Source organism: Notamacropus eugenii, chromosome 1, assembly GCF_028372415.1.
Source record: "Notamacropus eugenii isolate mMacEug1 chromosome 1, mMacEug1.pri_v2, whole genome shotgun sequence".
Lineage (NCBI taxonomy): Eukaryota > Metazoa > Chordata > Mammalia > Diprotodontia > Macropodidae > Notamacropus > Notamacropus eugenii.
Genome location: NC_092872.1, coordinates 522,292,689 through 522,320,051, shown reverse-complemented (window position 1 = coordinate 522,320,051; position 27,363 = coordinate 522,292,689). Strand labels below are relative to the sequence as shown.

At 45.6% G+C, this 27,363-nt stretch overlaps 1 protein-coding gene across 8 annotated transcripts in view; it reads left to right on the top strand.

Moving 5' to 3' along the window:
• CAMK2B (calcium/calmodulin dependent protein kinase II beta) overlaps nt 1–27,363 on the top strand; it is a 304,019-nt gene that overhangs the window by 238,623 nt on the left and 38,033 nt on the right. For 4 of the 8 annotated variants that reach the window (XM_072633743.1, XM_072633739.1, XM_072633744.1 and 1 more), the window contains exons 12-15: nt 5,457–5,499; nt 7,602–7,676; nt 22,454–22,491; nt 23,326–23,397. In XM_072633743.1, the coding sequence (XP_072489844.1) occupies nt 5,457–5,499; nt 7,602–7,676; nt 22,454–22,491; nt 23,326–23,397 (228 nt within the window). Of the gene's footprint in view, nt 1–5,456; nt 5,500–7,601; nt 7,677–22,450; nt 22,492–23,325; nt 23,398–27,363 lie in introns of all 8 variants that reach the window. The other 4 variants (XM_072633738.1, XM_072633741.1, XM_072633745.1 and 1 more) reach the window with 1 other exon arrangement.

Here is a 27,363-nt window from a genome sequence, read left to right as displayed (position 1 = left end):
CCCAACCTGAAGTGACATTCTCTTCTGCAAAGAAGAACATAAACCACACAGTGGTCACTTCTTATAGCATCTGCAACATTCGACACAGCCTTAAAAATTTTTTTTATCAATGTTATTTGTTTTTACATTACAACTATTTCCTCATATATTGTCATTCTAAACTCCACCTACACACTCAGTGAGCTTACCTTTGTAACAAAGAAGAGCAAGTAAGCAAAGCCAGTTGTCCAAGGGAGCACATCAGATAGCGTATTTAATATTCTGCACCCCTAGTCCCCCACTTCTCCAAGGAAAAGTGGGAGGTATAGTTTCTCTTTAAAAGAATGCATCCTTTCTGGCTCTCCTAGAATCTCAAAGCTGTGCTTAGGATTGAGAAATCAGTCACAGAATGTGAAGGCTGAAGATAAAAACTATCCTTGAACCTTCAGGTCCCCCTAGCATGGGTTTGAAAAAGCCAAACAGTAGTAAGTGTACTGGGTCCTCTCTTGGCCTTCCAAAGCTGAGGATTTCTAGGCAGAGCACTTGACTTTCTTGGGGGAGGGGGAAAGCAGGGAGAAACTCTACCCCCCCCCCCAAAAAGGCTTCTTTGTCTACTGCTTTCTACCTTCTTTGTTGATCCCAACTTGGCATAGTCTGATCCAGTGGGCTGAAATGGGAGAGGAGATGGAGACACATTGGAGCCTCTCTTTCCTTCTCTTGTACCCTCTTCCATCCTGGTTTCTGCTCTTAACCTTGCCAACTCCATTAACAGCAGGTTTTTAAACCGGTTTCATATATGCCCTTAGGGCCTTAGAAGTAGAACTCCAAAACATTTAATCATTTAAAAAAAAAAGCAAACAAAAAGCAGATCTTGAATCTGTTTCCTTATTTAGGACTTTAAGAGGTAAGGAAATTAAAGTTCATAGAGGTCAAAGCTCCCATGGGCCACTCCTTTCAAGGACACTCTGACTTCCCATCAGGGGGATAAAAGATACCTTCCCCACAAAATAGCTGATACTTAAAATTCCCCAATTAGACATTCTTTCCTTTGGGCTAAGGAGTCTTGTCCTCTGTTAAAATGAAAACATCTTGGGAAGGGTTACGTATTAAACATCATCAGCCATTCATTCCTTAGTGTGAAAGAGTTTCTAAGATCCTTTTCTGGGAGCAGGTACTTCCTAATTAGTCTCCTTGCTTCTGGTCTGGTCCCTTTCCAATCCTTCTTTCACATGACTGCCTTCACCTGAAATAATCTTCCCAAGACACAGGCCTCTTGTTTGCTCAAGAATCTTCAATAGCTCGCTGTTGCTTCTGGAGGAAAAAAAAAAATCTAAATTCCTCCCGGTCTCGCTTAATGACAACTGATGTTTATATGGGCCTTCACATAATCTCATTTTATCCTCCTAATGGTGCTGAGTGACTGCTACAGATCTCATTACCACCACTTTACAGATGAAAAGCCTGAGACTAGAGAGTGTATTACGTGGGCAGCTAGGTTGTGTAGCAGAGAGAGGGCCAGCCATAATGTCAGGAGGATCCGAGTTCAAATCCCTCTCAGATACTTACTGTCTGTGAGGCCCTGGCCAAGTCACTTCACCCTGTTTGCCTCAGTTTCCTCATCTGTAAAATGATCTGGAAAAGGAAATGACAAGCCAATCCAGTATCTCCACTAAGAAACACCCCAATGGGGACGCAACTGAACCAATTCAACAACAGTATCACATAGGTAATGTGTTCTTAATGAAGGATTAATAGGGATACAAGCTGACATCGGTGCATTGGAAAGAGCTGTATGGCCAGCGCTTGATAGTTTGCCAAGTGTATTATAGACATCATCCCACTGAAACCCAGAATTCCAACCCAGGGCTTCCTGGCTCTGTCCAGCCTCCATCTGCTGAGCTTCACACCATATTTTAGCGTCCTTTTTCCCTTCCAGACTTAATGTCACATTATTTCCCTTTGCACATTTACTTTCCAGTCAAACTGGTATACCTGGCATTTCTCATACCTGATGCTCCATTTCCTGCCTGCATGTCTTGAGTACAATCCCTCATCATGAATGCTGATGTGAAGGGGGCTCACAAAGAGTCGGACATGACTGAAAAATGACCAAAATGTGCATGGCCCTGTGGAAGACCCTGGGGATAAAAATAGTGATTTCCATCAAGAAACTTAAGTTCTGGGGCGGAGCCAAGATGGCGGAGTAGAAAGACGCACGTACACATAGCTCCGAACCCACAACCCACAGAACAGCTACAGGGGAGTAACTCACGGCGAATTCTGCACCCAGAGGCCACGGAATATTGGAGCGAGGGAGATTTCTGTTCCGGAGGGACCTGCAAACCTCTCGCGGGGGGTCCTTCACCCTGCGGACTGGGCGCCGGGACTGGGAACTGAGGGCAGCCCTGTAGCGGCCGCGGCACCGAGAGGAAAAGATCCGAGCGGGCTTCGGGAACGGGATCTCCAGCGGCCACGCGGGTCCCTCCACGCACAGAGGGACCTGCAAACCTCTCGCAAAAGGTCCGTCGCGCTGCAGACGCGGAGCCCAGCCCAGCCCAGACCTGCTGCGGCCACGGCACCAAGAGAAACAGACCTGAGCAGGCTTCAGGGACGGGATCTCCAGCGGCCGCACAAGTCCCTCTGCCCACAGGTGACGGGGGTCGGTGAGAGAGTCTCTTTGGCGGGTCGAGAGGGGAGTGGGGTGCCCCCATGATTCGGGCCCCCCTGGGAGGTAGAAGCTGAGAGGCTGCTGCAGACAGGGGCTCCCCAAGCGGGCGGGAGCCTGGATCCATTGTGGAAGGTCTGTGCATAAACCCCCTGAGGGAACTGAGCCTGAGAGGCAGCCCTGCCCCAACCTGACCACCTGAACTTAATTCTCACACTGAATAGCAGCCCTGCCCCCGCCAAAAGCCCTAAGGCTGGAAGCAGCATTTGAATCTCAGACCCCAAACACTGGCTGGGAGGACCAGGAGTCGAGGTGGGTGTGAGGAGAATATTCAGAGGTCAAGTCACTGGCTGGAAAAATGCCCAGAAAAGGGAAAAGAAATAAGACTATTGAAGGCTACTTTCTTGGAGAACAGACATTTCCTCCCTTCCTTTCTGATGAGGAAGAACAATGCTTACCATCAGGCAAAGACACAGAAATCAAGGCTTCTGTGTCCCAGCCCACCCAATGGGCTCAGGCCATGGAAGAACTCAAAAGGAATTTTGAAAATCAAATTAGAGAGGTGGAGGAAAAACTGGGAAGAGAAATGAGAGAGATGAAAGAAAAGCATGAAAAGCAGATCAGCTCCCTGCTAAAGGAGACCCAAAAAAATGTTGAAGAAATTAACACCTTGAAAACTAGCCTAACTCAATTGGCAAAAGAGGTTCAAAAAGCCAATGAGGAGAAGAATGCTTTCAAAAGCAGAATTAGCCAAATGGAAAAGGAGATTCAAAAGCTCACTGAAGAAAATAGTTCTTTCAAAACTAGAATGGCACAGATGGAGGCTAAGGACTTTGCGAGAAAGTATGATATCACAGAACAAAGAGAGAAGAATGGAAAAATGGAAGATAATGTGAAATATCTCATTGGAAAAACAACTGACCTGGAAAATAGATTCAGGAGAGACAATTTAAAAATTTTGGGACTACCTGAAAGCCATGATCAAAAGAAGAGCCTAGACATCATCTTCCATGAAATTATCAAGGAAAACTGTCCTGAAATTCTAGAACCAGAGGGCAAAATAAATATTCAAGGAATCCACAGAACACCGCCTGAAAGAGATCCAAAAAGAGAAACTCCTAGGAACATTGTGGCCAAATTCCAGAGTTCCCAGGTCAAGGAGAAAATATTGCAAGCAGCTAGAAAGAAACAATTCAAGTATTGTGGAAATACAATCAGGATAACACAAGATCTAGCAGCCTCTACATTAAGGGATCGAAGGGCATGGAATAGGATATTCCAGAAGTCAAAGGAACTAGGACTAAAACCAAGAATCACCTACCCAGCAAAACTGAGTATAATACTTGAGGGGAAAAAATGGTCTTTCAAAGAAATAGAGGATTTTCAAATTTTCTTGATGAAAAGACCAGAGCTGAAAAGAAAATTTGACTTTCAAACACAAGAATGAAGAGAACCATGAAAAGGTGAACAGCAAAGAGAAGTCATAAGGGACTTACTAAAGTTGAACTGTTTACATTCCTACATGGAAAGACAATATTTGTAACTCTTGAAACATTTCAGTATCTGGGAACTGGGTGGGAATACACACACACACATGCACACACGCACACACACATAGAGACAGAGTGCACAGAGTGAATTGAAGAGGATGGGATCATATCTTAAAAAAAAAATGAAATCAAGCAGTGAGAGAGAAATATATTGGGAGGAGAAAGGGAGAAATTGAATGGGGCAAATTATCTCTCATAAAAGAGGCAAGCAAAAGACTCATTAGTGGAGGGATAAAGAGGGGAGGTGAGAGAAAAACATGAAGTCTACTCTCATCACATTCCACTAAAGGAAAGAATAAAATGCACACTCATTTTGGTAGGAAAACCTATCTCACAATACAGGAAAGTGGGGGACAAGGGGACAAGCAGGGTGGGGGGGATGATAGAAGGGAGGGCATGGGGAGGAGAATGCAATTCGAGGTCGACACTCATGGGGAGGGATAGGATCAAAAAAGAATAGAAGTAATGGGGGACAGGATAGGATGGAGGGAAATATAGTTAGTCCTATACAACACAACTATTATGGAAGTCATTTGCAAAACTACACAGATTTGGCCTATATTGAATTGCTTGCCTTCCAAAGGGAAGGGGTGGAGAGGGAGGGAGGTAAAGAAGTTGGAACTCAAAGTGTTAGAATCAACTGTAATGTTCTTACCACTAGGAAATAAGAAATACAGGTAAAGGGGTAAAGAAAGCTATCTGGCCCTACAGGACAAAAGAGAAGATGGAGACAAGGGCAGAGAGGGATGATAGAAGAAAGAGTAGATTGGTCACAGGGGCAATTAGAATGCTTGGGTTTGGGGGGGGGAGGGGAGAAAAGGGGAGAAAATTTGTAACCCAAAATTTTGTGAAAATGAATGTTAAAAATTAAATAATAAAATAAAATAAAATAAGAAACTTAAGTTCTATTGCAGATAAAGGAGGGGTGGGGGGAGCAACATGTTTCAGTCATTTTTTGACTCTTGGTGACCCCATTTGGGGTTTTCTTGACAGAAATAACTGGAGTGGCTTGCCATTTCCTTCTCCACCTCATTTGACAGATGAAAAAATTGAGGCAAACAGGGTTAAGTGACTTGTCCAGGGCCACACAGCTAGTAAGTGTCTGAGGCCAGATTTGAACTCACCAAGAATGTGTCTTTCAGACTCCAGACCCAGCACTCTCTCCACTGCACCACCTAGCTACCCTCTGCCATGCACATAGTAGGCATTTCATAAATGCTTTTTGGATGACCAAATGACTAACTCTTTCTTTTCTCTCTCAGGGGGCGATCCTTACCACCATGCTGGCAACACGAAACTTCTCAGGTGAGAACAGTTTTTCTCCAGAAAAGAAAGAATTAAGATGCTGGCTTCCTTGCCCTGTACTTTTTTTCTTGTTCGAGAAGTCAGAGAGTCAAGACTTTTTCCAAGCTAAACCTTGCCAGGAAGAAGGCCCAGAGAAGGACTCATCTCCAAGGCTTTCTCAGTGGCTCCAACAACCCACTTCATTCTCAGGCTTCTTCCTTTCCCCTTCCCATACCTGCTTCCTTCTACCTACATCTTTGCCAGTGCTCAGGCAAACCTCTGTTTTCCCAACCCTGACTCTCCCAAGGTCCTGCCAGGGGATTCCCCTTCCACTGTGTCCCCACATGGCCATGGTCTCTCTTGGGCTGTGTAAGCGACATCTGGATCCTATTGTGTTCATCTCACCTGCCAAGTGGGGCCTCCCGAAGACTGTGGCTTCATCGCCAGGGCACTGCCCTCTATCCTGCTGCAGGCAGCAGTGGCTCTATCCCCTGCATCCCCGCCCCAGGGGGGGGTCCTGCTGGAAGGCCATGTCCCAGTGACAGTCCTGTTCTGTTTTGTTTGCTCTTCTCTGTGTCTTTCTTCCTCAGTATCTTACCTGTGTCTCAGGGGTTTCCCTTCCTCACTGAGTGTTTGTGCTGCCCACAGTCTCCCACCCTCAGTGAGAACGGCAGGTGTACCGTGTGTTTGTCTGGGCGTGTTGGTTCAGCAGCGTTGTAGCCTCTGGGTCTTGTGTTTTGTTTTTGTTTTTGTTCTCAACCATCTCAGATCTTATCTTGTCCAGGGGAAGAGATACTTCAGAAAGTGCTGCTGGCTCAGGGCCAAGAATCTGAGGTCCTAGGAGATGAGGAACTTAGGCACTCAGCCCCAGGCATGGTATTCCACCAGTCATGGCCACCACCTTTCTCTGCTATACTTGAGCACATGGGAGAGGGGGACCTACTGCTGGTGGCCTCAGAAAGAAGGAATGGAAGTTAGGGGAGAGGCTTAAGCTGAGGGCATTCAGGTGTCTGGTTTAGTCCCCAGAAGCAGACAGTGAATGGAAGCCAGATCAGGAGAACAAGCCAAGTACAGTTCCAGGAAAGGGTTGGGGGCAGCCTCCGGAGTGGAGCTGGATGCACCCGCCACACCTGGATGAAATGTCTTTGCACCACGTGACGTCACTGTTAGTCTGTAATAACTGAATGTCGGAAGTCTCTCTCTCTCTCTCTCTCTCTCTCTCTCTCTCTCTCTCTCTCTCTCTCTCTCTCTCTCTCTCTCGTATGGTTCATCTTTCTGTTCACATCTCATAGCTCCTTCCACTTCCTTGTTCCTCCCCTCCCTGCCCGTCCCTTCTACTTGCCCTGAAAGTTCCTGTTACTTTTGCTGTGATATTGTACTGCTGGAATTAGGACCACATAATGTCACACCAATACTAATGGGACTTTTTCCATTGTCTGCTGCTCTATAAAGGACTTGGGGACCTTGTTTCCCAGGTCCCAGCTGTGTTTCCCCCTTCCCATTCCCTTTGTCCCATAGGTCTGTGCCCACTCAAGAAGCCCCCATTAGGGGTTTTCTAAGGAGAAAGGAGGCAAATGCTTTTCCAAATGTTGATGGACCTAGATTTGTTTGCACTCTGTTTTGGGACAGGGATTCTGGTGCCAATAGTCTTGTCTCTCCACCTAAACTTGAACTCTAATCTTTTTCTGCTTCCTTTGTCTCTTTTCTTTCCTTATCTTGCCCATCCCTCTGTCTGTGTCCATCCCTCTTTCTTCCCCAACTTCCTATCCTCTTCCCTCTCTTTTTCACTCTCGCTCCCCTTTCTTTCTTCTCCTTCCTTTCCTTCCTTCTTTCCTTCTTCCCTTTCATCCTCCCTTTTTCCTTTCCTTCCTTTCTTCCCTCCCTCTGTCCTTTCCTCCCTCTTTCCTTCTTTCCCCTTCCTTCCTTCCAACCTTCCTTCCTTCCTTCCTTCCTTCCTTCCTTCCTTCCTTCCTTCCTTCCTTCCTTCCTTCCTTCCTTCTTTCCTTCCTTCCTTCCTTCCTTCCTTCCTTCCTTCCTTCCTTCCTTCCTTCCTTCCTTCCTTCCTTCCTTCCTTCCCCCTCACTGCTTTCCTTCTCCCTTGTTTTCTAACCTGGTGCTAACAGTGGGCAGACAGACCACCGCTCCGGCCACAATGTCAGCTGCGGCCTCCGGTGCCACCATGGGGTTGGTGGAACAAGGTAGACGTGTCTTGAAGAGTCCCACCCTCCCTTCCCAACCCTTCCTCACCTACCACCTGCTTAGAAACTCAACCAGCATGCAACTCCATCCATCATATACAGCTCATCCAGCCAGTGCCCAGCTCCCTGCTAAGGCTTTGGGGACTGTCCCCCTGATTGCAGCCAGAAAGGCACAGAGCTGGGAGGCCCAGCTGCATCACCCCCTTCACCCACCCACAGAAATAGGAACAAGAAAAAAACTGTCATAAAGGAAGACCAAGGGTTTACGCTCTCAAAAAAGCACTTTGTTGTAGTAAGACCTGAGAGTGCCCTGGTCCCTGGGGTTAGGGCATATGGTATCTATTCAAAAGTGTCCACTTTCCCAGGGATTCTACTACTTTCTGGAACTTGCCTGCAATGCCCACTGTTCAGGATTGTGTTGATGATGCAGCAGCTGCAGAGGCAGAAGCTGCTGCTGGACAAATCTGGAATCCTGAATGGGGAGCAGGAGCAGAGGCAGATTGGGAAGGGGAAGGCCAGTTTTAGGCTTTGGGCCTTTGTCAGTCACTGTTTAGCCTCCTGCTTGGACTCTGCGGCCCCTGGGGGAGCAGGGAGACTCATTGTCACTTCTCATCCTAAGACTCTCAGTGTCCTGCCCCAGCATCCTCACCTCCTGTCCCAACCTGCCCCTGCTGCTGAATCTAGGGCAAGTGGTGGTGAGAAACACATACAGGAGGGGCCTGACAGAGAAGGAGGGTTGGGGGTGAGAGGGCTAGGATCGAGGTCTCAGAATCCGAATAGGCAGCCTTTGGATGTACCCTCTTTCTCCCATGGGGACCTGTGGCCCTGAGTTTCATTTCTGAGGTTAAAGAAAGTGGCATCCCAGTCACTGCACATGGAACTCTCTGCTTAGCCCCTCATGGGCTCTGTCCAGAGAAAGCCATGGCTGCATTGGGTTGGGACTGGTAAGTACAGGAGCTTGTAATCTAGTATTGCCTTGTTTTCCATGATGCATGTGTGGCCCCTGCTTTGTCTGCCACTTGCAGGGAGAGTTCTCTTCTTTACTCTGGGTCTCAGCTGTGAATTGATCCTCTGTGAGAATGGTCTTGGTGGGCTTCATTTTAGATTTCTTCCTCTGAGTACCACCCTCCCCCTGCCTCACCTCCTCTCAGCCTGAAACATGTCTAGCTTGGTGAAGAACCTGCCCATTTTTCCTGTGGTGTGCTCCTTGAGGCCAGAGAAATGATTTTCCTGGAAACATATGAGTATTAGAAATACCAGGACTGGACTGGGAACCCCAAGTTTTAGTTGCTAGTTCTAGCTCATTCTGTCACTGACTTCTTGTGTGACCCTGATCCAGTCTTCTCATCTCTCTGGGTCTCAGGTTCCACCTCATAAAATGAGGGAGTTGGAGTAGATGATGTCCAGGGTCTATTTCCCATGTCACCATTCTCTGATTCTCTGGCTCATACCTGGGAAGTCCAACAACAGGATCTAGATGATGGGTCCCAGCTTAGCACAGACTTTCTTCTGTGATCAGGTAGCAGAAGACCTCTCCTTGGGCAAAGGTCTCCTGCCCAAGGACAGGAGAAGGCAAGATGGTAGGACGGGGTGGAAGGAGAACAATCAAGGTGGGACATTTCTATAGATCACAGGATCAGAGTTGCCTAGAAGGAAGAAATGTTTAGACTTTTCCGTAGGATGTGCCTATGCCCCTTCCCTCACAACATGCATAGGCTTCTCCTCTCCCAGATGGCATCAGACTCCAAGACCTCATATGGAACTTGTGAAAGCCCATCTCAGTGGAGGTAGCATGGTATGGTGGAAAGGTCCTTTGCTCTGTAGTCAAATAGTGCCTCTGATACTTACTTTGTAACCTTGGGTAAGTTATTTCGCTTCCCAAGACCTCAGTTTCCCCCTCTGTAAATGAGATGGTCATACCGGATGGCCTCTGAGCTTCCTTCTGGCTCTAGATTTATGATCCCATGGTCAGTAGGCTACAGCAGGAACAAATAAAAAGCCCTCCTTTCCCTCAGTAAAGAATACTGAATCTTTTCCATGTCCCTAAACTCCCAAGGAGATCTTTGCCTAGGATGCTTTTCCCTTCCTTACAGGGAGGATGTAACTACCAAAGTTTCTACCATGGAAGGAACTGTTCTCTCCGATAAGGAGCAAAATCAGTGATCTCCTAAAAGGAGGCTCCTTTGTGTGGATCACAGGCTGGAGAGCTATGATTGAAACAGGTCTCAGCATTACTTGTCTCTCCAAGAGAGCTGTCTATAGAAAGGATTAAGCTAAATGCTATCTCCCCCTTTTTTCAGGGTTGCTAGGCTTTCTGAGGAGTGTGAGGGAATCTGGAGCTGAGGGAAGGTGGGGAGGGATAGAACTGGAGCGAGATGGAGCTGATAGCTCCTTGGGGTGGGTGCAATATAAAGGAGTCAGTGCCCCCTTCATAAAGCTGTCTCTGAGCCTCACTCTATGCCTGGAGCTCCAGCTGGTGACAAATGCTTATATAGCTTGCAGGTTGAATGTGGTGAACGATGCATGAGTTTGTGTGCATGTCCCAGGGCGTACCAGACCCTGGCAAGGTTTCTGCTTTGTCTGTGTGAGTAATGGCGCTGCATGTGGGAAGGAACTCAGCATGGCAGTCCCAGCAGCCTGAGGTCACAGCTTAGTAAGGAAAACAAGTGGGGTTTCTGGGAACCACAGCCAGGCAGGCTCGAGACAAGCCCTAATATTTGCTGAAATGTGTCTTTGGTTTAGCAAATGAAAAGCAGGATGGTCAGTTCCTGGGTTCCCTGCCTACTTCTGGTTTAATAATACCTGGTGGATGGAGAGTGGCCTGAGTTTCTAGGATTTCTTTGTCCACTAGGGGGAGCCCGCCATTCCCCAAGTGTCATCGTTGGGTAAGGTGAGGGTTGGCCATAAGGCATAGTTCTGAGCAATGACTTCACCAACCCCCTTTCTTTTTCCATGAACTCTTGAAAACTTTGGGGCAAAGAGGACATCAGCTCTCCTCCCCTTGGAAGGAGAAGTCAGTGAGGTGCAGGAGAAGGAATATTGGAAGTGCAGTGAGAAGATCTGAGATCTGACCCTAGCAAGTGTCTTCATCTCATTCGTAGAATGAGAGTGCTTGAAGTTCCTTCCAGTTCTATACGATCTATGATCCTAAGATCAGTGAACATCCATCATGAGCTAAGCACTAGGGTTATAAGGATGAAACAGCCCCAGCTCTAAGAGAGCTTAGGACCTAAGATGTTGGCAGGTACTTGAAATAGGAACAACTCATGAGCTCTCCTTGCTTGGTGGATCCAGGAAATGTCTTTCTACCTCAAACTGAGTATCTCCTAATTCCAGTTAGGCTACAAGTACAGCTTGGTTAGTGAATATTTAGCCAATTGCTTCTTCAGGAAGTAAGCATTAGAGTTCCATTGTTGCGGAGGTCAAAGGTTGCCTGATGTCACAATCCTCATGAGCCATTTGAGAAAGAAATGATCATATCTTGGTGAGGCACACCTATAGATGTCTAGCAAGGTCTTGATATGGCAACATAATGTTATCAGGGACTTGAAGAAGATGTTATGAGTTCAGAAGATGCTATAGCTCTATACTATAGGGGTCATGCCCCTGGACAAGAGGAGTCCATAATAAGATCTTCTTTTCCATTCTTCCATCAGGGTCTGAGGTGCTATCTCATTGAGAGTTCCCTGCTTAGTGGGGAGGAAAATTAAGAAAAAATGGACTTCTTTTGCCTCATACCTTCAACAGGCTTTATTGGCCACCATCTTCCGTGGTTGAATAGCCATGACTATTCTCATAGAAGCCTTAGTTCAAATAAAGTAAAAGATAGTCGACATGCAAGACATGAAGTTGCTCATACATAATGTGGTGCCATTGAAGGAGCACTGGATTTGGAACCAGAGAATCCGGGTTCATACCCTGGCTTTGCCACTTTTGACCTTTTGTGACCTCAGGCAGGTGGCTTTACTTTGGAACTTCAGTTTTTTTCAATCTGCAAAATGAGGTAGTTCAATGATGTCCTCAAAGATTTTACCAGCCTCAAATCTATGATCCTTCTCTGTCCAATTTTTCCCTCAGGGGAGAGCCATGAAGAGTCAAGGAGTGAAGAAAAAATATCTCCTTTGTCCCACTTTCCAGTGAGACCCAGTTGATTTCTGGGGTAACTCAGAATAACATATTTAGAATTCTGCAGGGCCAAAGGCAGTTTTTAAAAATCCACTGTGTAATAGAGGTGGTGATAGAGATGTTAAGGAGAATTAAAAATAGTTTAAAATAGAAATTGTTTCAGTGGAGTTTCCCTTCCACATAGATGTTGAGATTAGTGTCATCTTAAACTCTCCCAGATGACCTGGGAGGATGCAGTTGTGCACAACAAGTTTTCATGTGGCCTTCCATTCTTCCAGTTCCTGATAAACTAATAGGGACAAATAAGGTGAACCATTTATGAGGCTAGGTAATAGGCAGAGAAGTAAGGCATCAGGTAAATAAGCATCAATAGGGACAGGAATGAGGCCAGGCTGCACTAAGGGATACGAAGCAATGTCCTGGAGAGTGTCCTCTGAACTCGTTCATAATGACCTCCCAGGACAAGATCTGGGAGGTATTGTAGACTATTCCTTGAGGGCATGAACTCCTCAAACCAACAGAATGTTAGGAGTCATCAGGAATGCACTGGAATAAAAGAAAACCACTGTTAACCATGTAAGAAATGGTAAGATGCCAGATTTGGAGTTAGAAGAACCAAGTTCAAATCCTATTCTTGCTACTTATAAGTTATGTGACTTTGGCCATGACAGTCACTTCACCTCTCTAGGACTCAGTTTCCTTATCTATAAAATGCAAGTGTTGAGTAGATGGCTCTTCAGGTCCTTTTCAGATTGACATCTATGACTGTGACTTGTACATTACAGTTTACAAATCAGTTCTCACTCACGTTTTACTGCCTGTATGATCTTGGGCAAATCATTTAACTTCCCTAAGGCCTCAGTTTCCTTATCTGTAAGATTTCCTTATCTGAGAAAGTTGGACTATCTGTCCTCTGAGATCCCTCAGATCCCACAGGGATCCCACAGATCCCTTAGATCTATGATCTAATGACTTCATTTATGCCTCACAACATTGTCTTATGAGGTAGGCAGCGTAGGTATCGTTGCATTTTACTGATCAGGGAACATACTCATCAGAGTATGCTAATAAAATAATATTATTGTTGTTTTCAATCATGTCTGACTCTTCATGAACCCATTTGTGATTTTCTTGCAAAGAAAAATACTGTAGTGTTTTTCCATTTCCTTCTCCAGTTCATTTTGCAGATGAAGAAACTGAGGCAAACAGGGTTAATTGACTTGTCCAGGATCACACAGCTAGTAAGTGTCTGAGGCCAGATTTGAACTTAGGTCTTCCTGACTCCAGGCCAGGTACTCTATTCTAAACTGCTCAACTAATAAAGAGCAGGGCTTCCCAAATCCAAGTTCAGTGCTGCTTCTACTTTACCACTCCTTGCTGTGTCTTAACATGCAACAACTAGAAAAGTTCAAAAGTAAGACAGCTAATATGGAAATAAGAGGAGGTTGACTTTATATGAGAACTAACTAAAAATCTCCTATTAGTCTCTTCATTCTGGAAAGATAAAAGGTTAAGATTCAAATTTGTAAAATCATAATGGAATCATTATTGGTGGAGTTCCCCTTTCATCACTTGAAATAAACGTCTCCTGCTTTTAAAGCTTGGAGGAAGAAAGCTCCTGGCCAGTAAGTATTCAGGTAGAATTAAATAAATGAGTTGAGTAAGGGTCTACATTAAATTCATGGATCAGATATTCGTAGCAGGTAATCTAAAAGGAAAACCGAGAATTTTAAGGCCCCTCCTTCATCGTTTTATGACTATTCCCTCCCTTCAGCAAAACTAGTTGTCCTTGTCAGGAAGATCTATGTGGGATGAAAATGTGGTTTGACTATATTCAGCTCCTCTTCCTTTCAGCTGTTGACTAGAGATAAACCCACACTGTGGAAAGAGCACAACTTGTTTGAATTCCACAGCTACCTGTTGCTATTTTCATGGCCTTGGACAAATCATTCCACCCCTCTAAGCTTGAATTTTTAACTACCTACAGTATCTCTGGCACAGTGGATAGAGTTCAGGGTCTGGAGTCAGGAAGACCTGTCTGACTTCAAATGTGGCCTCAGACACTTACTAGCTGTATAACCATAGGCAGGTCACTTAACCCTGTTTGCTTCAGTTTGCTCATCTGTAAAATTAACTGGAGAAGGAAATGGCAAATCACTGTAGTATCTTTGCCAAGAAAACCCCAAGTGGGGTCCTGAAGACATGGACATGACCGAAATCAAAACAACCAAACCGCAATAAAATTGGGTCAGGAAGATGAAATGAGATAAGAGATTCACCAATAATCATTGCTAACATTCATGGACCACTTTAAGATTAGCAGAACGCTTTGCATAGATTGATTATCTCATTTGATGCCTACAATCTGGGAGGCAGATGCTAGCATCCCCAGGTTACAGTGATGGCCCAGAGGGCCTTGAAACCCAGGGTCATACAGCTAGGAACTTTCTAATGGCTTTGTAATGCAACATTTCAACACTTACTGTGCCCTGGGCACTGTTCTAGGCATTGGGGAGTCCCTATCCTTATAGTTTCTAATGAAGCTGAGTAATATTATATATAGAAATAACCACAATACAAGTTCTACGATGCTGTGAGCATCAGAGGTCAAACAGTAGCTGGAGTAACTTAAGGGGGATGAGAATCACTTTTCATGGAGGATCATAGATCTATAGCTGGAATTGTCTTCAGGCCACCAATGTTAGTCTCCTATTTTACAGATGAGGTAGCTGAGGCGCACAGCGATGAAGTGACATCTGAGATCACTTATTTAGAAAGGGGCAGAGTCTACAGTTGGTTGTGGGTTTTCTGAAGCTGTCAAAGAGCCAGGAGGAGGTACTAGTGATGTTCCTTGAAGGATGTGAAGCATTTCAGTTAGTGGAGATGGGGTTGGAGTTCATTCAACCACTGGAGACAGTTGTGTGTATAAGAGAAGGTAGGATGAGAGCTGGGAATAACTCTCAGGTCCAGTGGAACATAGAGTTTATGGAGTAGAGTAGTGAAAATAAGATGGAAAAAGGGAGTTTGGAGTCATATAGGGAGCTAATTTTATCCTATAGGCACAGGGGACTCTGAAGACATTTAAACAAGTGAATAACATGATCAGTGTATGCCTTTGGAATATTCCTTTGGCTGGCATAGGATCAGAGTTTTAGAGTTGGGTAACCTTGAAGATGTGTCCCCCTCATTTTAAAGGTGAGGAAGCACCTCAGAGAAGTTAAGTGACTTGCCTCTAGTCACAGTGTCAGAGGTGAGATTTGAATTCAGGTCTTTCTGACTCCAAGTCCAGCAACTGGTGCACTATGCCAGCTACCTCTAATCATGTGAATGATATTTTGAAGAGAAAAGAAATTTGAGGCAGAGAGACCAGTTTGAAACCTATTGCAGGAGTTAGCAAGAAGTAATGTGGGCCTGACTTAGTGCCAGTAACTACCACAGAAACTAGAAAATACCAGGATCACATCCTTGGACAACAGGAGGATAGGAAGAAGTGGATTTTGTCCCAAACATGGCAGATTTAGAGCTGAAAGGTACCTTAAAGGTCATGCAATCCAATGCTCTCCTTTTACAGATGAGGAAACTGAGGCTCGGAGGGGCAGTGACTTGCCCAAGGTCACATAGCATAATTGGAACCCAAGTCCTCTGGCCACAAATTTAGCGCCCCTCCTACTTCACCACATTGGATTCAAGCCTAGTAAAGAATTGCCCCCGAGAGGTGATTCTGACAGTAATCTTGAAGGGTTTGGACAAATAAATGAACTGATAAAGCCAGAAGCAGCTACTAAATAGAAGCTAGGATATACTGAACTCTTGGGGTATAACATTAATGAGGATAGCTATGCCTTCCCATAGCATGTCGTGGTCTGGATGGACCATGTACCTAAGCTCTGTGGTCATTCCTGTGTTCCTCTGGAAACTGTTCCCTCATCACCCCCTTAAATAAAGTCCATAGCATCTGAAGAAGAAAGGAGTATGTATTTGCAAAGAGATAAATTTTGACTTGGTATCAGGGAGAAGAAGAAACCAAACTTCCTAACAATTAGGCTGCCCCTCATGAGAGGCCTTTAAGCAGGGGCCAGATGACCACTCATCTGTGTGGTAATGTAGAGAGGAATCCTTCTGAAGATGAGTTGGATTAATTTGTTGTTGGATTGCCTTCTGACTCTGATTCTGAGGCAAAGTGGAGAAGGATCCCAGCTCCTCATGCCAAAGCAGTGTAATGATTAGAGCACTCGGCTGAAAGGCAGGAAACTCTGAGGGACAGGATTTTATTGTGAATCGAGCACTAGATTTTGGAGTCAGAAAAGACTGAGTTTGAATTCTGCCACCATCACTTATGACCCTGGGCAGGTCTTTAAGGCTTACTTTCCCAATCTGTAAAATGGAGATAATAATCGCACTTACCTCATAGGGTCAGAAGGATAAAAAGTGATAACTGCAAATTTTTAAGTGCCATATGAATGTTAGCTGGCATTATTATCAAAAAGAAGTCCCAGCTCTGCTTTCATCTGTGTGAACACTGGCATGACCCTACTTCAGGACTCTAAGTTTATTGATAGGCACAGTGCTTTGCAAATCTTAAAGCATTATGTAAATGCTAGCTATTATTTTTTTTTCTGAAAATGATTTTTAAAGTTACTTCCAGATCCGCATTCTGTTTTCATCTCTCATGCTTAAAATCTAAGCAAAAAATTCTCATTGCAGATCTGCTAGAGATCCCATCATGAGGTCTGTTGCAGAATCTGGGATTATTAGATACAAGATCCTTGGTGCCTCAGCCCAGTCAGGTTTGGGGATGCTTATTGGTTGGAACTTGGCACAGTGCTGAAAGGACAGCTCTCATGTTTTGTATTTTTTTGCTGGTGGGGAGCACCATCACTCTTTATTCAAGATAAAGATACTTTTGTCCCAATTCATTTTTAAGCAGGTAAAGTTTGAGTTCTAAGAGATATTCAGGCAAATGTGCAGGTTATGTCTGACTCATTCAGGAGACCAATTGGTATCATTTTCTAGAGTGCCCCACCCCCTCATTTTTGGGAAGGAGAATGGGGGAGGAAAATTCTTTGGAGTCTGGGTTCATGTTACATGTCACTACAGCCAAAGAGCTGCCATGTCCTTAGAATTCTGCATTTGTCGATGCCAAAGAATGGGGAAGGCATGAGCTATATAGATTGATGACCACTGGAAAGGCACTGTAATGTAAATGTTTGCAGAGCATGGATTCTGTGGAGAACAGTGTGCTGGGTTCAAGGATATGCAGAAATATAAGATAGCCCCTGCCTTCGAGAGATGAAAAATTTAGTTATGGAGACAGGACATAAGAAGGGTAGAATGATGGAGTGAAAAGAGTACTAGGAGTCTCTTTTACTAAGGTGGGCTTAGATCCTAGTGCTGATATATGCTAGTTATGGTAATAAACTAGGTTCAAGTTTGCATTTGTCTCTTCTTTGAACCTATGTCTTAAAAATTCTGATCCCTAATTACAATTCTCAAAATGACTACCTGGGATAGCTGTAAACAGTGATGCCTACTGTAACCTATCACACAGCAGGCTGGCTTGTGTAGAGTGCCAGGGCAAGGTATGGGTCCTCTTGGTGTGAAATGTGAGACCTGGTAGCCTAGAATGGGATATACAGGGTCCGGGATTCAGGCCAAATTGCTTAATCCAGAATTAGCCTTCAAAATGATGGCCTGTTGAGAAGTGGGCTGCAAGTGCTAGCCCCACAATCTGTAGATTTTTTTTCTTTTTGACCTATGCAGTAAACTCCTGTGTTTTTCCCTAGGTCCAGTTCCCTAAGGAACGTACTTACCCCCGTGTTTAAGATCTTTTGACTACCCTTAGAATTTGAGGGAAGGAGTTTGCAATTAATGTTGCAAGGAGTAAATGTTTATGTCTTGACATTGATGAGGTGTGGGGCATTGGAAGTCACTGTCTAGGCAAGTGTATTGCTACCAAGGGGCTCAGAAGATGCCAGATAGTTATTAATCATAACACACTCCTGCCCCCTTTGAAGGAATTACATTGACTTCATTTTACCTTCCTTGGATCCAGCTGGATTGTGGTCACTGACGTTTCAGATAGGAAAGGGCTGACCCCCAACCTTGGATGGGGCTCCTAGTCTCTTAGAGGAGAAGAGGTCTCATTCTTATACTCCAGAACACATGACACTCAAGATTCTAGGACCCTAGATCTTTGAGCCTTATCCTACTTCAAGGGATCAGACTTGCCTGGGCTCCTTAAGCCTCAGTGACAGTTGGTGGGGAGTACAGGCTGAATGAGAGTCTAATTAGCCATGGGCTGTGTAAAGGAAGTCACTTAACCCTGTTTGCCTCAGTTTCCTCATCTGTAAAATGAACTGGAGAAGGAAATAGTAAATCACTCCAGTATTTCTGACAAGAAACAACCAAACAACAATAAAATGTAAAGGAATCTGAGCTTTAATAATAAATAAAAGTATCTATCATTTGTATGGAGCTTGAAGGTTTACAAAGCACTTTTACCTGTCTGATCTCATTTGATTCTTCCAATAACACTGTGAGGTAGATGCCTGTTTTTATCACCATTTTGTACAAGAGAAAACTGAACCTGAGAGAGAGGACTTGCCTCAGGGTCACACAAATAGGAAATGTCTGTGGCAGGATTTCAACTCAGGTCTTCCCAAGTCTAAGTCTGGCATTCTGTCCACTGGGCCACCCAGCTGCCACTGAGAATGCTAATGAAAAGTATTAAATAGCAAACCCTACCTACAGAGCACAAACTTCTATGCCTAAGGAATTTCTGGGGAATCAACAGTAGCAAACGTTCACTGAGCACTTATTCTCTGGGGAACAGTGTGCTGGGTCCAAGGATATACAGAAATGTAAGATGGCCCCTGCCTTTGAGAGACTAAAAATTTAGTTGGGGAGACTGGACATAAGAAAGGTAGAATGATGGGGTGGAAAGAATACTAGGAGTCTCTTTTGCTAAGGTGGCTTAGATCCTAGCACTGATATTTGCTAGTTATGGGACTATGACTTCACCTTTCTGTTTCTTCATCTGAAAGATGGGTTAAACATTTGTACTACCTTCTTCACAGGGCTGTTCTGAAAATAGGACTTCTGTCAACTGTCAGTTGCTATGTAGTTGAATAATTATAAGCTTGAGCTTGGTCCTGTCTCTAGCATCCTAATTTTGTGACCATGGCAAATCTCGTCACTTTTCTTAGCCTCAGTTGCCACATCAGTAAAATAGGAATGAATGCTAATGAGGATTGTACAACCTACGTCACAGGGTTGTTGTGAGGAAGGCACTTTGTCAACCCCTATGATAGGGTCTGAGTGAGTATTCCTTTCCCTTTTGCCCTCTATTATTGGAGTAAATGTGGTTAGGACTGAAGCCTGCTAGACTCCTTAAAGGCATTTAAAATAAGATGTGTTCTGGAAGGTCTCAGGGAACCAGGCCCATTGCCTCTCACTTCAAGTGACCTTGGGTGGGCTCAGGGAAGACAATAGAAGAGCTAGGACTGTGGGGACTTGGCCTAACAGTCCAGGCCCTTAGGACTGTGGATACCCTGCTAGGAGCCCTTGGAGACAGGCAAAGCTGAGGTGGGGCCCACATGGTTTCTCCCTCGGGCCTCAGTGGTGGCAGCAGGACTGCTAAAGCATTGTTTGGGTGGGAGGCAGGGATCTCAGCTTCTGCAGTCATCCTGTCCCCTCCACTGCATGGGCCCAATGTAGAAACCATTCTCGCCTTTGTGTCTGAGCATCCCCAAAGCAGGCGGCTGCCTCTCTGACCATCACTGCATCCAGCCAGATTAGGATGGCTGCTTGGTATGGCCACCCTTTTTGACCTGGGGGGGGGCAATAGTAAGCATGGGCTGGCAGGGGGACAGGGGAGAAGGGGGAAAAGGGGCAGAAAAAACAACTTGGTTCTGCTTCTCCTTTGGGTGTTATGAGTCCTGCTCCTGGAAGATATGCTCTCTGCCTGAATCAACACAAACCTTTTTCTTCTCTTCTCTTTCCTTGTCTCCCTTCCCTATTCCCTTCAACTCTCTCCTTCCCTCACCTGCCTGTCTCTTTTGCTTTACTTTTCTGTAAGGTAAGCCAACTTTTTATTGCAGTTCTGTACCTAAACTCTAGCCTGCACAGGGGGGAGCCCCTGGTGCTCATGGGGGAGGAGGGCACCTGGGATATCCATAGAAGTTGCATCTGTGCCTGGGACAAGAGCTCTGAGGCTCTAGCAATAGGATGGTCCCTCTGGGCCACACCTTGGCAAAGCCCTGGTCCTGGGGAAGCTGTGGGGTTCCATCAGGAGGGGGAGTCTATGACCCTCATATGGTTTAGAAGGCATAGCTTTGGAGGGTTTTCAAGCTTTTCCTATGTGTCATTCTACTGCCCAAAGACCAGTTCTCAAACATTCACCTTCCTTTCCCAGACTTCCATTCTAACTCCACTACCATTCCTCGACCACTGTCCCTAGTCAGGGCCTTATGAACCCATACCATTGCAAAGTTCCCTCCTTTCTTCTCTTTTCCCTATCAGGGGATCCCTCTTGGTAGAGTTGAAAGTGCGTGATTTGAAGTCAGATGACCCAGGTTCATATCCAAGTTCTACCTCCTCTGTGACTTTGAACAAGCAACTTCATTTCTCTGGGCCTCAGTTTCCTCATCTGCAAAATGAGGAGACTGGACCGGATGGCCTCAAAGGCCCCTTACAGATCTAGAGTGAGGATCCTAAGCCCTCCAGCCAGTTCTCACCCCAACTCCAGCTCTCCCAGGGTCTCCATTCTTCCTCTCAGATATATGAGCTCTTATCTCTCTCCTCCTACTCCCAGAGTTCCATCAGTCATTTCCTCTTGTCTGCATTCTTGGTACCTGGTCTTACCACCCAAGGTACCTCTCCCTCCTTGTCCAAAGCCAACTGGCATTGTGGAAATAAGCATGAAACCACAAACAAGAAACTTGTCTGTCGGGGATAGGCTAATGTGGTCAGGAAGCTTTAAAAGGCAGGGGCTTATGGGAATGGTGGGGGGAGGGGAGGGAACTTGATCAGAGGGAGGATGGGTTGTAAAGGATAAAAATGTTGCTCTGAAACCCAAAGGAATTTAAGTTTTATCTGGAGCTGGGATGCCCTCAGGGAGGGAGCTGGGGTGAGGAATGTGAGACCACATTCCTCAGAAGGTTGCCTGATGTTTGCAACACAGACGTTCTAGGTGCTTTTGTTGTCTCTGTTTCTGAGCCATCCATTAAATGCCTCCATGCCACATTAAGATGAAAGGAAATCCCTTAGCCACACTCAGTCAGGCAGATGTTAGAGATGCTGTGTTTTCCTTTTCAAAAGGATAATATGGGGAGAAAGAGTAAAGTCTTTTTATTCCCATGCTCAAATGTGCTGATTGGTCAGGTCCCATCCATCTTACTGACTGGCCTACTCAGGCCATCCCTCCTTTGTGGGCTCAAAATGCTGTGGAAGGTTCTTTAGAGGCTTAGGTAACCTGTCCTAGGCCTGGAGATTCTCAGTTGTCTGAATGTGGCCCTAGGGATAGAGGAGAGAAGCTACCACTGGTGGTGGCCGGAGCTAGAGAAAATAAACCAGGATTGGCCACCAGGAGGTTCTGTTACAGAGCACTGAGTCACAGTCCCCTGAGGAGCCTGAGGCAGGGTGTGGGGGAAGGAGACAGCTCAGAGCAAGGTTTGTTAACCCTTGGCACAAGCACTCAAGAAGGGGTTCACGCTAGTTTTCCTTGGCACATGTGCCAGCTGCCAGTGCCAAACACCTCTCTTTACTGCTGGGGAAAGTGGCTGGCTGGCTATGAGAATACCCAGGCCAGTCTAGGTACATGGCAAGCTCATGGCTAGAGCTTGTTCAGCTCCCCTCAGACATCAAGGGTAGGTACCCTTTGGGAGACCCTTTCCAAAAGTTGCCACTCGCTGCTTTCAAGTATGGCCTGTGTTCTACTCAAAGACTATAGGGTACATGGAGCAGAGGGGACAGCTGAGACTGACCCCAAAAACATTCTTTCTCACTGGCCAACCCTACCTTCCATTAGGACAGGCTGCCGCTTACTCCAAACAGGATCAGCAAGTATTTTTCTAATGGGTTAGCCTTTGGAAACCACTCATATAGTGAGGGACCCTTGAACACTCTTCATGGGTTTCAGGGAGGCAAAAAAGAATTTGAGGGACTATGCATGAAGGTTAGGAGAAAATGTCAACCCAGGGAGATGAGAGGTGCTCAGAGCCACTACCCAACCATTGTGGAGCCTGTCCTGTGAATGCCTCTCTTTTGGGCTAGGGACTTTGGTGATTGAGAAAGTCCAGGTCCCTGGAAAATTCTAGAATTTGACCCTCTCCTTCTGGGGCCTGAACCACCTTGATAGGGAAAGACCATTGTTTTCCTGGGAACCCTTCTCCCACTCACTTCAGGGGGCCCAGCTTCTCCCTCTGTAGATGTACATCACCAAAATTCACCCAGGACCATCCAGACCCTTCACTCTCCTCCTGTGGAGGTTAGGCAGGATCAGGCAGGAATTGGTGGCAGGTCCTGTGTACATTATCAATGGGGGGCCCCTGGCAACTTGGGGTCTATTTGTCAGCTCCAAGACTGCAGCAGGAAACTGCCAAAGGGTGTGGTCTCTGGCTCTAACAACTGCTCTTTCCCTCCCAATGCAGCAGCTAAGAGCTTACTGAATAAGAAGGCGGATGGAGTCAAGGTGAGGTATTCCCTGGTCGGCTTTTCGGGGCCCCACCAGTTTTGGGATGGCAGGGTGGCTTCCCCTGGCAGATTTTGCTCTTAGCTCTGATGTTCATGTTGCAGTCAAAGTATACTAGATTAAGAGTTTGAATACTGGATTACCTACATGACCTTGAGCGGGTCACAACTTCTCTGGGCTTTGGTTTCCTCATCCATACAATGAAAGGAGTTGGTCTACATCAGGGCTTCTTAAACTTTTTCCACTCAAGTCCCCATTTTGTCTTTTGACAGCATTGATTGGCATTGAGTGGTCTAAGGGCATGTGCAGTACAAAGTGCACATGCTTTGTGTTCAGAACTAAGGCTGCAGTGAAGTTTCCCAATGCAGCATGAACAGGTGCTGCCAGAAACACCTTAGATTCTTTACCTTTTGATTTTTAATTTGTTTTTAGTATTGCACATTCAGAAACCTTTTACTGTTGCCAAATTTTTCTGACCTCATATGAGGTCGTGACCCACAGTTTAAGAAATGCTGGTCTGGATGACCTCTGTGGTCCCTTCCAGCTCCCCATCCATGGTCCTTTGGTCCAGTGGCAACCCTGCTTTTAGTTGTAGCCTTGATTACCCCCACCTGCCGTTCTCTCCTCTCCCACCCTTTCCACATAGCCACAGGAGTGCTGCCTCTCCCTGTCCCCTTCCTACTACAGACTTCCCACCTGGTGTCCAGATTCTCCCAGGATAGACTTAAGAGGGGTATCTGGGTAGGGGAGCCCTCTCATCTTTGCAGCAGATTCAAGTATGCTCATGGTTTTTTCCTGCTCTCTGTCTGTCTCTGTCTCTTTCCTCTTTCGCAGCCCCAGACGAACAGCACCAAAAACAGCGCGGGTGTCACAAGCCCCAAGGGGACGCTCCCTCCTGCTGCCCTGGTACTGAGCTCGTTTTGTTCCCACTTTTTTCTTTCCTACATTCTCCTCGGGCTGAGTGGATGTGCGCTGTTCACTTGGGGTTAGGTCCGATCAAGCTTCTTCAAGGCTTTCCAGTGAACAGATAGAAGCTGGGCTGTCATGGCGGTCTTCGCCAACAGTCGTGAAGTAGAGCACACGGGCTTGCGGGGGGGAGGGAAGGGTTCTTCTGGAAAGTGGACTTTGAAGGGTTCCTGGGAAATGAAGGACTGGGGCACAATTCCTTTAAGTTAAGGCTTCTCATGACCTCTCAGCTAGGTTACTGGTCTGGAACAACTCTGTCACTGATGTGCTGTTTGTGACCTTGGGCTCATACCTCTCTAGGCTCATACCTCACTCTTCTCCTCTATAAGATGAAGGGTTTGGACCAGGTGATTTCTCAGGGTTCATAATTAGGCAGAAGACCACAAGCAGCCCCTTATCTTCTCATAGTGGGAGGTCATTCATTGTTTTTCATGTGGAGAAACAAGGACAGAACAATATCTCCTCTGTTAAATAGATCCTGGGGGGGAAATCTTGAAAAAAAGATAAATGGGGCTGGAGGAAATCCTGGTGTTCTCAACACTGGGTTGAAGAAGAGAAAGTTTTAAACTATCATTCCTAGAAAGAAAGTCAGAGGGGAGAGTCTAGAGGGTTTTGTTTCCTATCTTGAGTATGGAGTATGGTTTGGGTTTGAGAAGCAACATGGAAGGTTCTGGGTTCAAATACTGCCTTCCTTACAAATGTGACCTTGGACAAATCACTTCCTCTCTCTCTCTAAGCCTCACTTGGAAAATGATGGGACTAGACCTAGATGGCCTCTGAGGTCCCTTCCAACTCTTGATCAATGGCCAGATGAGAGGGAAGGACAAAAGCTCTGAGAGCCAGCTCGATTCTAAATTGATGGATGATACTGGAAGGGGGCTTGAATTTGTACTATTTGTCTCCAGAGGACAAAACCAGAAGTGATAGGCTTGAAATAGAAAAGAAGCAAATTTAGGCTTGATATTAGGAAGAACCTCCTATTAAATAGGACTGTCCAGAAATGACATAGGCTTCTTCAGGAGGTGATGAGCTCCCCATCAGTGGAAATCTTCAAGCAAAGGATAGGGCATATTGTTGTGTGGATACCTTCCACTGGTCACTGAGGTCCCTTCAGATGCTAAAATTTAGAGATCCTCTGGGTAGGGTGGAATTCCTAGGATCCACACATCTTAGTCACCTAGGTCCCACTGTGGGAACCTCTTTAGGAAAAGCTGAATCAATCTTTAGGGCCCCTGTGAGGAGAAGGGTAGATGCCAAAGTCCATCTCCCCCAGTGGGGAGGAGCTCACACTGCTGGTGCCTCCAATTTCAGGGTCACAGGGAGTACAAAATATGTTCTAATGATTCCTTTGTTATTTCTCCCTCCTTGTAATGAAATGTTTGACAATACAGGGTGAGGTTGGAATTAGTGGTGCTCATTAATAGGCATTATCATATTATCCAGAAAGCAAGGGGGCAATTCACACAGCTTGTCTAGGTTCATTTATCATCTTTGCTTCTCCCTCTGGTTAGATTTTAATTTCCCTATTGGAAAAGTTGGACTGATAGTCTAGGCTGGGGAAGCTGTGCCTCGAGACCACATGTGGCCCTCCCATTCACCGAACGTGAAGTTTGGATTCAGTCAAAGGGCCTCATTTGAGGACCTAGAGGGCCACATGTGGTCTCAAGGCAGATTACCCATCTCTGGTCTAGAATCTACCAAGTACCCTGGGGCCACTATCTTCCAGTGGGTTTTATTTCCCCACAGGGACAAGGAGAATATATTTCTCAATAGGGACTCCCCTTAGCCAGATAATCTCTATGAATCAAAGCCCCGGTCTGGGACCAGGAACAGTTTCTGGTGGGTGAGCAACCCAAGAGGCCTTTGTCTGTGTCGTGCAGGCTGGGAGACTTTCTGTAGAGAAATTGTCTTTGACCTGGGCAATCTTCCGTATTTATGCTGAAAGGCTATCTTCTTAATTTAGGGATTGGAAACTGTAACAGCATGAGATGTTTAGAAAGGGTATTTCTGAAACCTAGCAAGGCATCTCTCCTTGTACTGCTTCTCACGTGTTCCCATCTCCCCAGACCAAAAAAAAAAAAAAAAAGGTTAAAAAACCCACTTGGAAATAGGCCCTGGGGCTGGCAAACCAATGACGCTCTGCCACTCACTCACACCCCAGGCCTCTCGGTGAGGCTGAGCCTGTTCTCCATTTGATTTCAGTCTTCCCATCGTACCAATGGCGGGAGGCAGATGCCTGTCCTAGAAACAGACTGTTCTTTTAAAACTCTAAAAAGAAAGGGAGTCAGCTTTGTCACAGCTGTTTTGGGAAGACTGAAGCTTTGACTGTGGACCGAATCCAGCCCTGGGGTCCCTGAAAGGTTTTTGAGCCCTAGATTGGGGGCAGGTGGTTGTTGCTTTCAGAAAGAGAAACGTAAACCTTTCCCATGAAGTATGGCTGATCCCAGACCTAGTCAGATGTCAGTTCACACTAGGGTTCCCAGTCTGAGGGGCCTCCACATCCCAGAAAAAAACAATGTGCTCCTTTTCACAAGAGAGGTGATGTATTCAGGACGCAGAATGACATGTAAATATATTTTGGGACATGGTCAATGCAGAAATTTTACTTGATTATGCATTTTTGTAACAAAGTTGTTTTTTTCTTTTTCAGTTGGGGGTGGGAAAAAGAGGACATATTTCTGTTTATTAAAAAAATTATAAATAAAGAAATGAAGGACGATGCCTCAAATTACAGGCACACTGAGTCAGTCTCCTGGAGCCAGGTGTTAATGCCGGAATCAGTCAGTCTCTGCCTCTTTTCTAACCCCTGGGCCCAGAGCTGAGTGAGGTAAAGGGCAGAATAAGGATGAGGATGCCACATGATGCCACTTTTTTCTTTGACCTCATGAGCTGAGACTTTTAGAACAGACTCTAGATTTTTTTCTCTTCCTCACAGACTGAGCTGGGGTTTGAGGAAAAAGAGTCCCGGGCTGGAAGCATGAGTGGTGGGAACCCGGCAAAGGCCTATCTAGAACCACTATGAAGCAATGGCTGCTTTCAAAACTTTTTTAAAAATTTGATTTCATTTTTCAATTTAAAGAAAAAGAAAATTCTTGTAACAAGTATGTATAGTAAAACAAAACCAATTCCTGCTGTGTCCATGTGAACCAGGGCTGCCAACCCTTCTCCAAGCCTCTGCTTTTCCCCAGCCCATACATGGCCACCTGATTTCCTTGGGTATCGCTTTTACTTGCTGCTGACAGACTAGACTAAATATACCATCCCCAGGGCTGTTCTTGCATCTGATATGCTATGGATGGTCAATCCTCATAGCCTACTTCCTTTGGCAGCCTTGCAAATTAGCTACCAAGCTACCTGTTCCAGGAAAATACCAATGAATCCTGATCAGCGGTCAGAACTGCTTGCTCCTTTTCCTTTATACCCAGCATGCCTCCAAGGAGCTGGTAAAGATGGCACAGGCTGCTGCTGAATGTGAAGTATGTATCTTGCAAGTTTGCCCTAAGCATACAGGGAGTAAGTAGTACCCTCTTCTGACTTGTCTGCATCAATATGAGCAGTGCCTCTTGGCCAAATGAATATATTTTCATGAACCTGGTGTATCACTCACAACTGGTATATAAATTTATTTTTGGTCAGTCAATATTTTAACTAGAAACCTTATTCTTAAAATGAATTTTGTTGAGAACAAATCATCACTCTCGGATTGAATCTTTTTTGCAAATTGAAATTTTCATATACTGGGTGGGTTTGCATAAACTGAGACATACCTGTATTCTCTCCAGTTAAATGTGATTGTGGCTAAGAAGTTTCTTTACCTTGGGGCTCCATCTAGCCCCTTGATTGTGCTTTGTGGAAGAGCATCTATGAGGAGATGGCCCCTGAAAAAGCTCCAGTCCTTGGGATTGG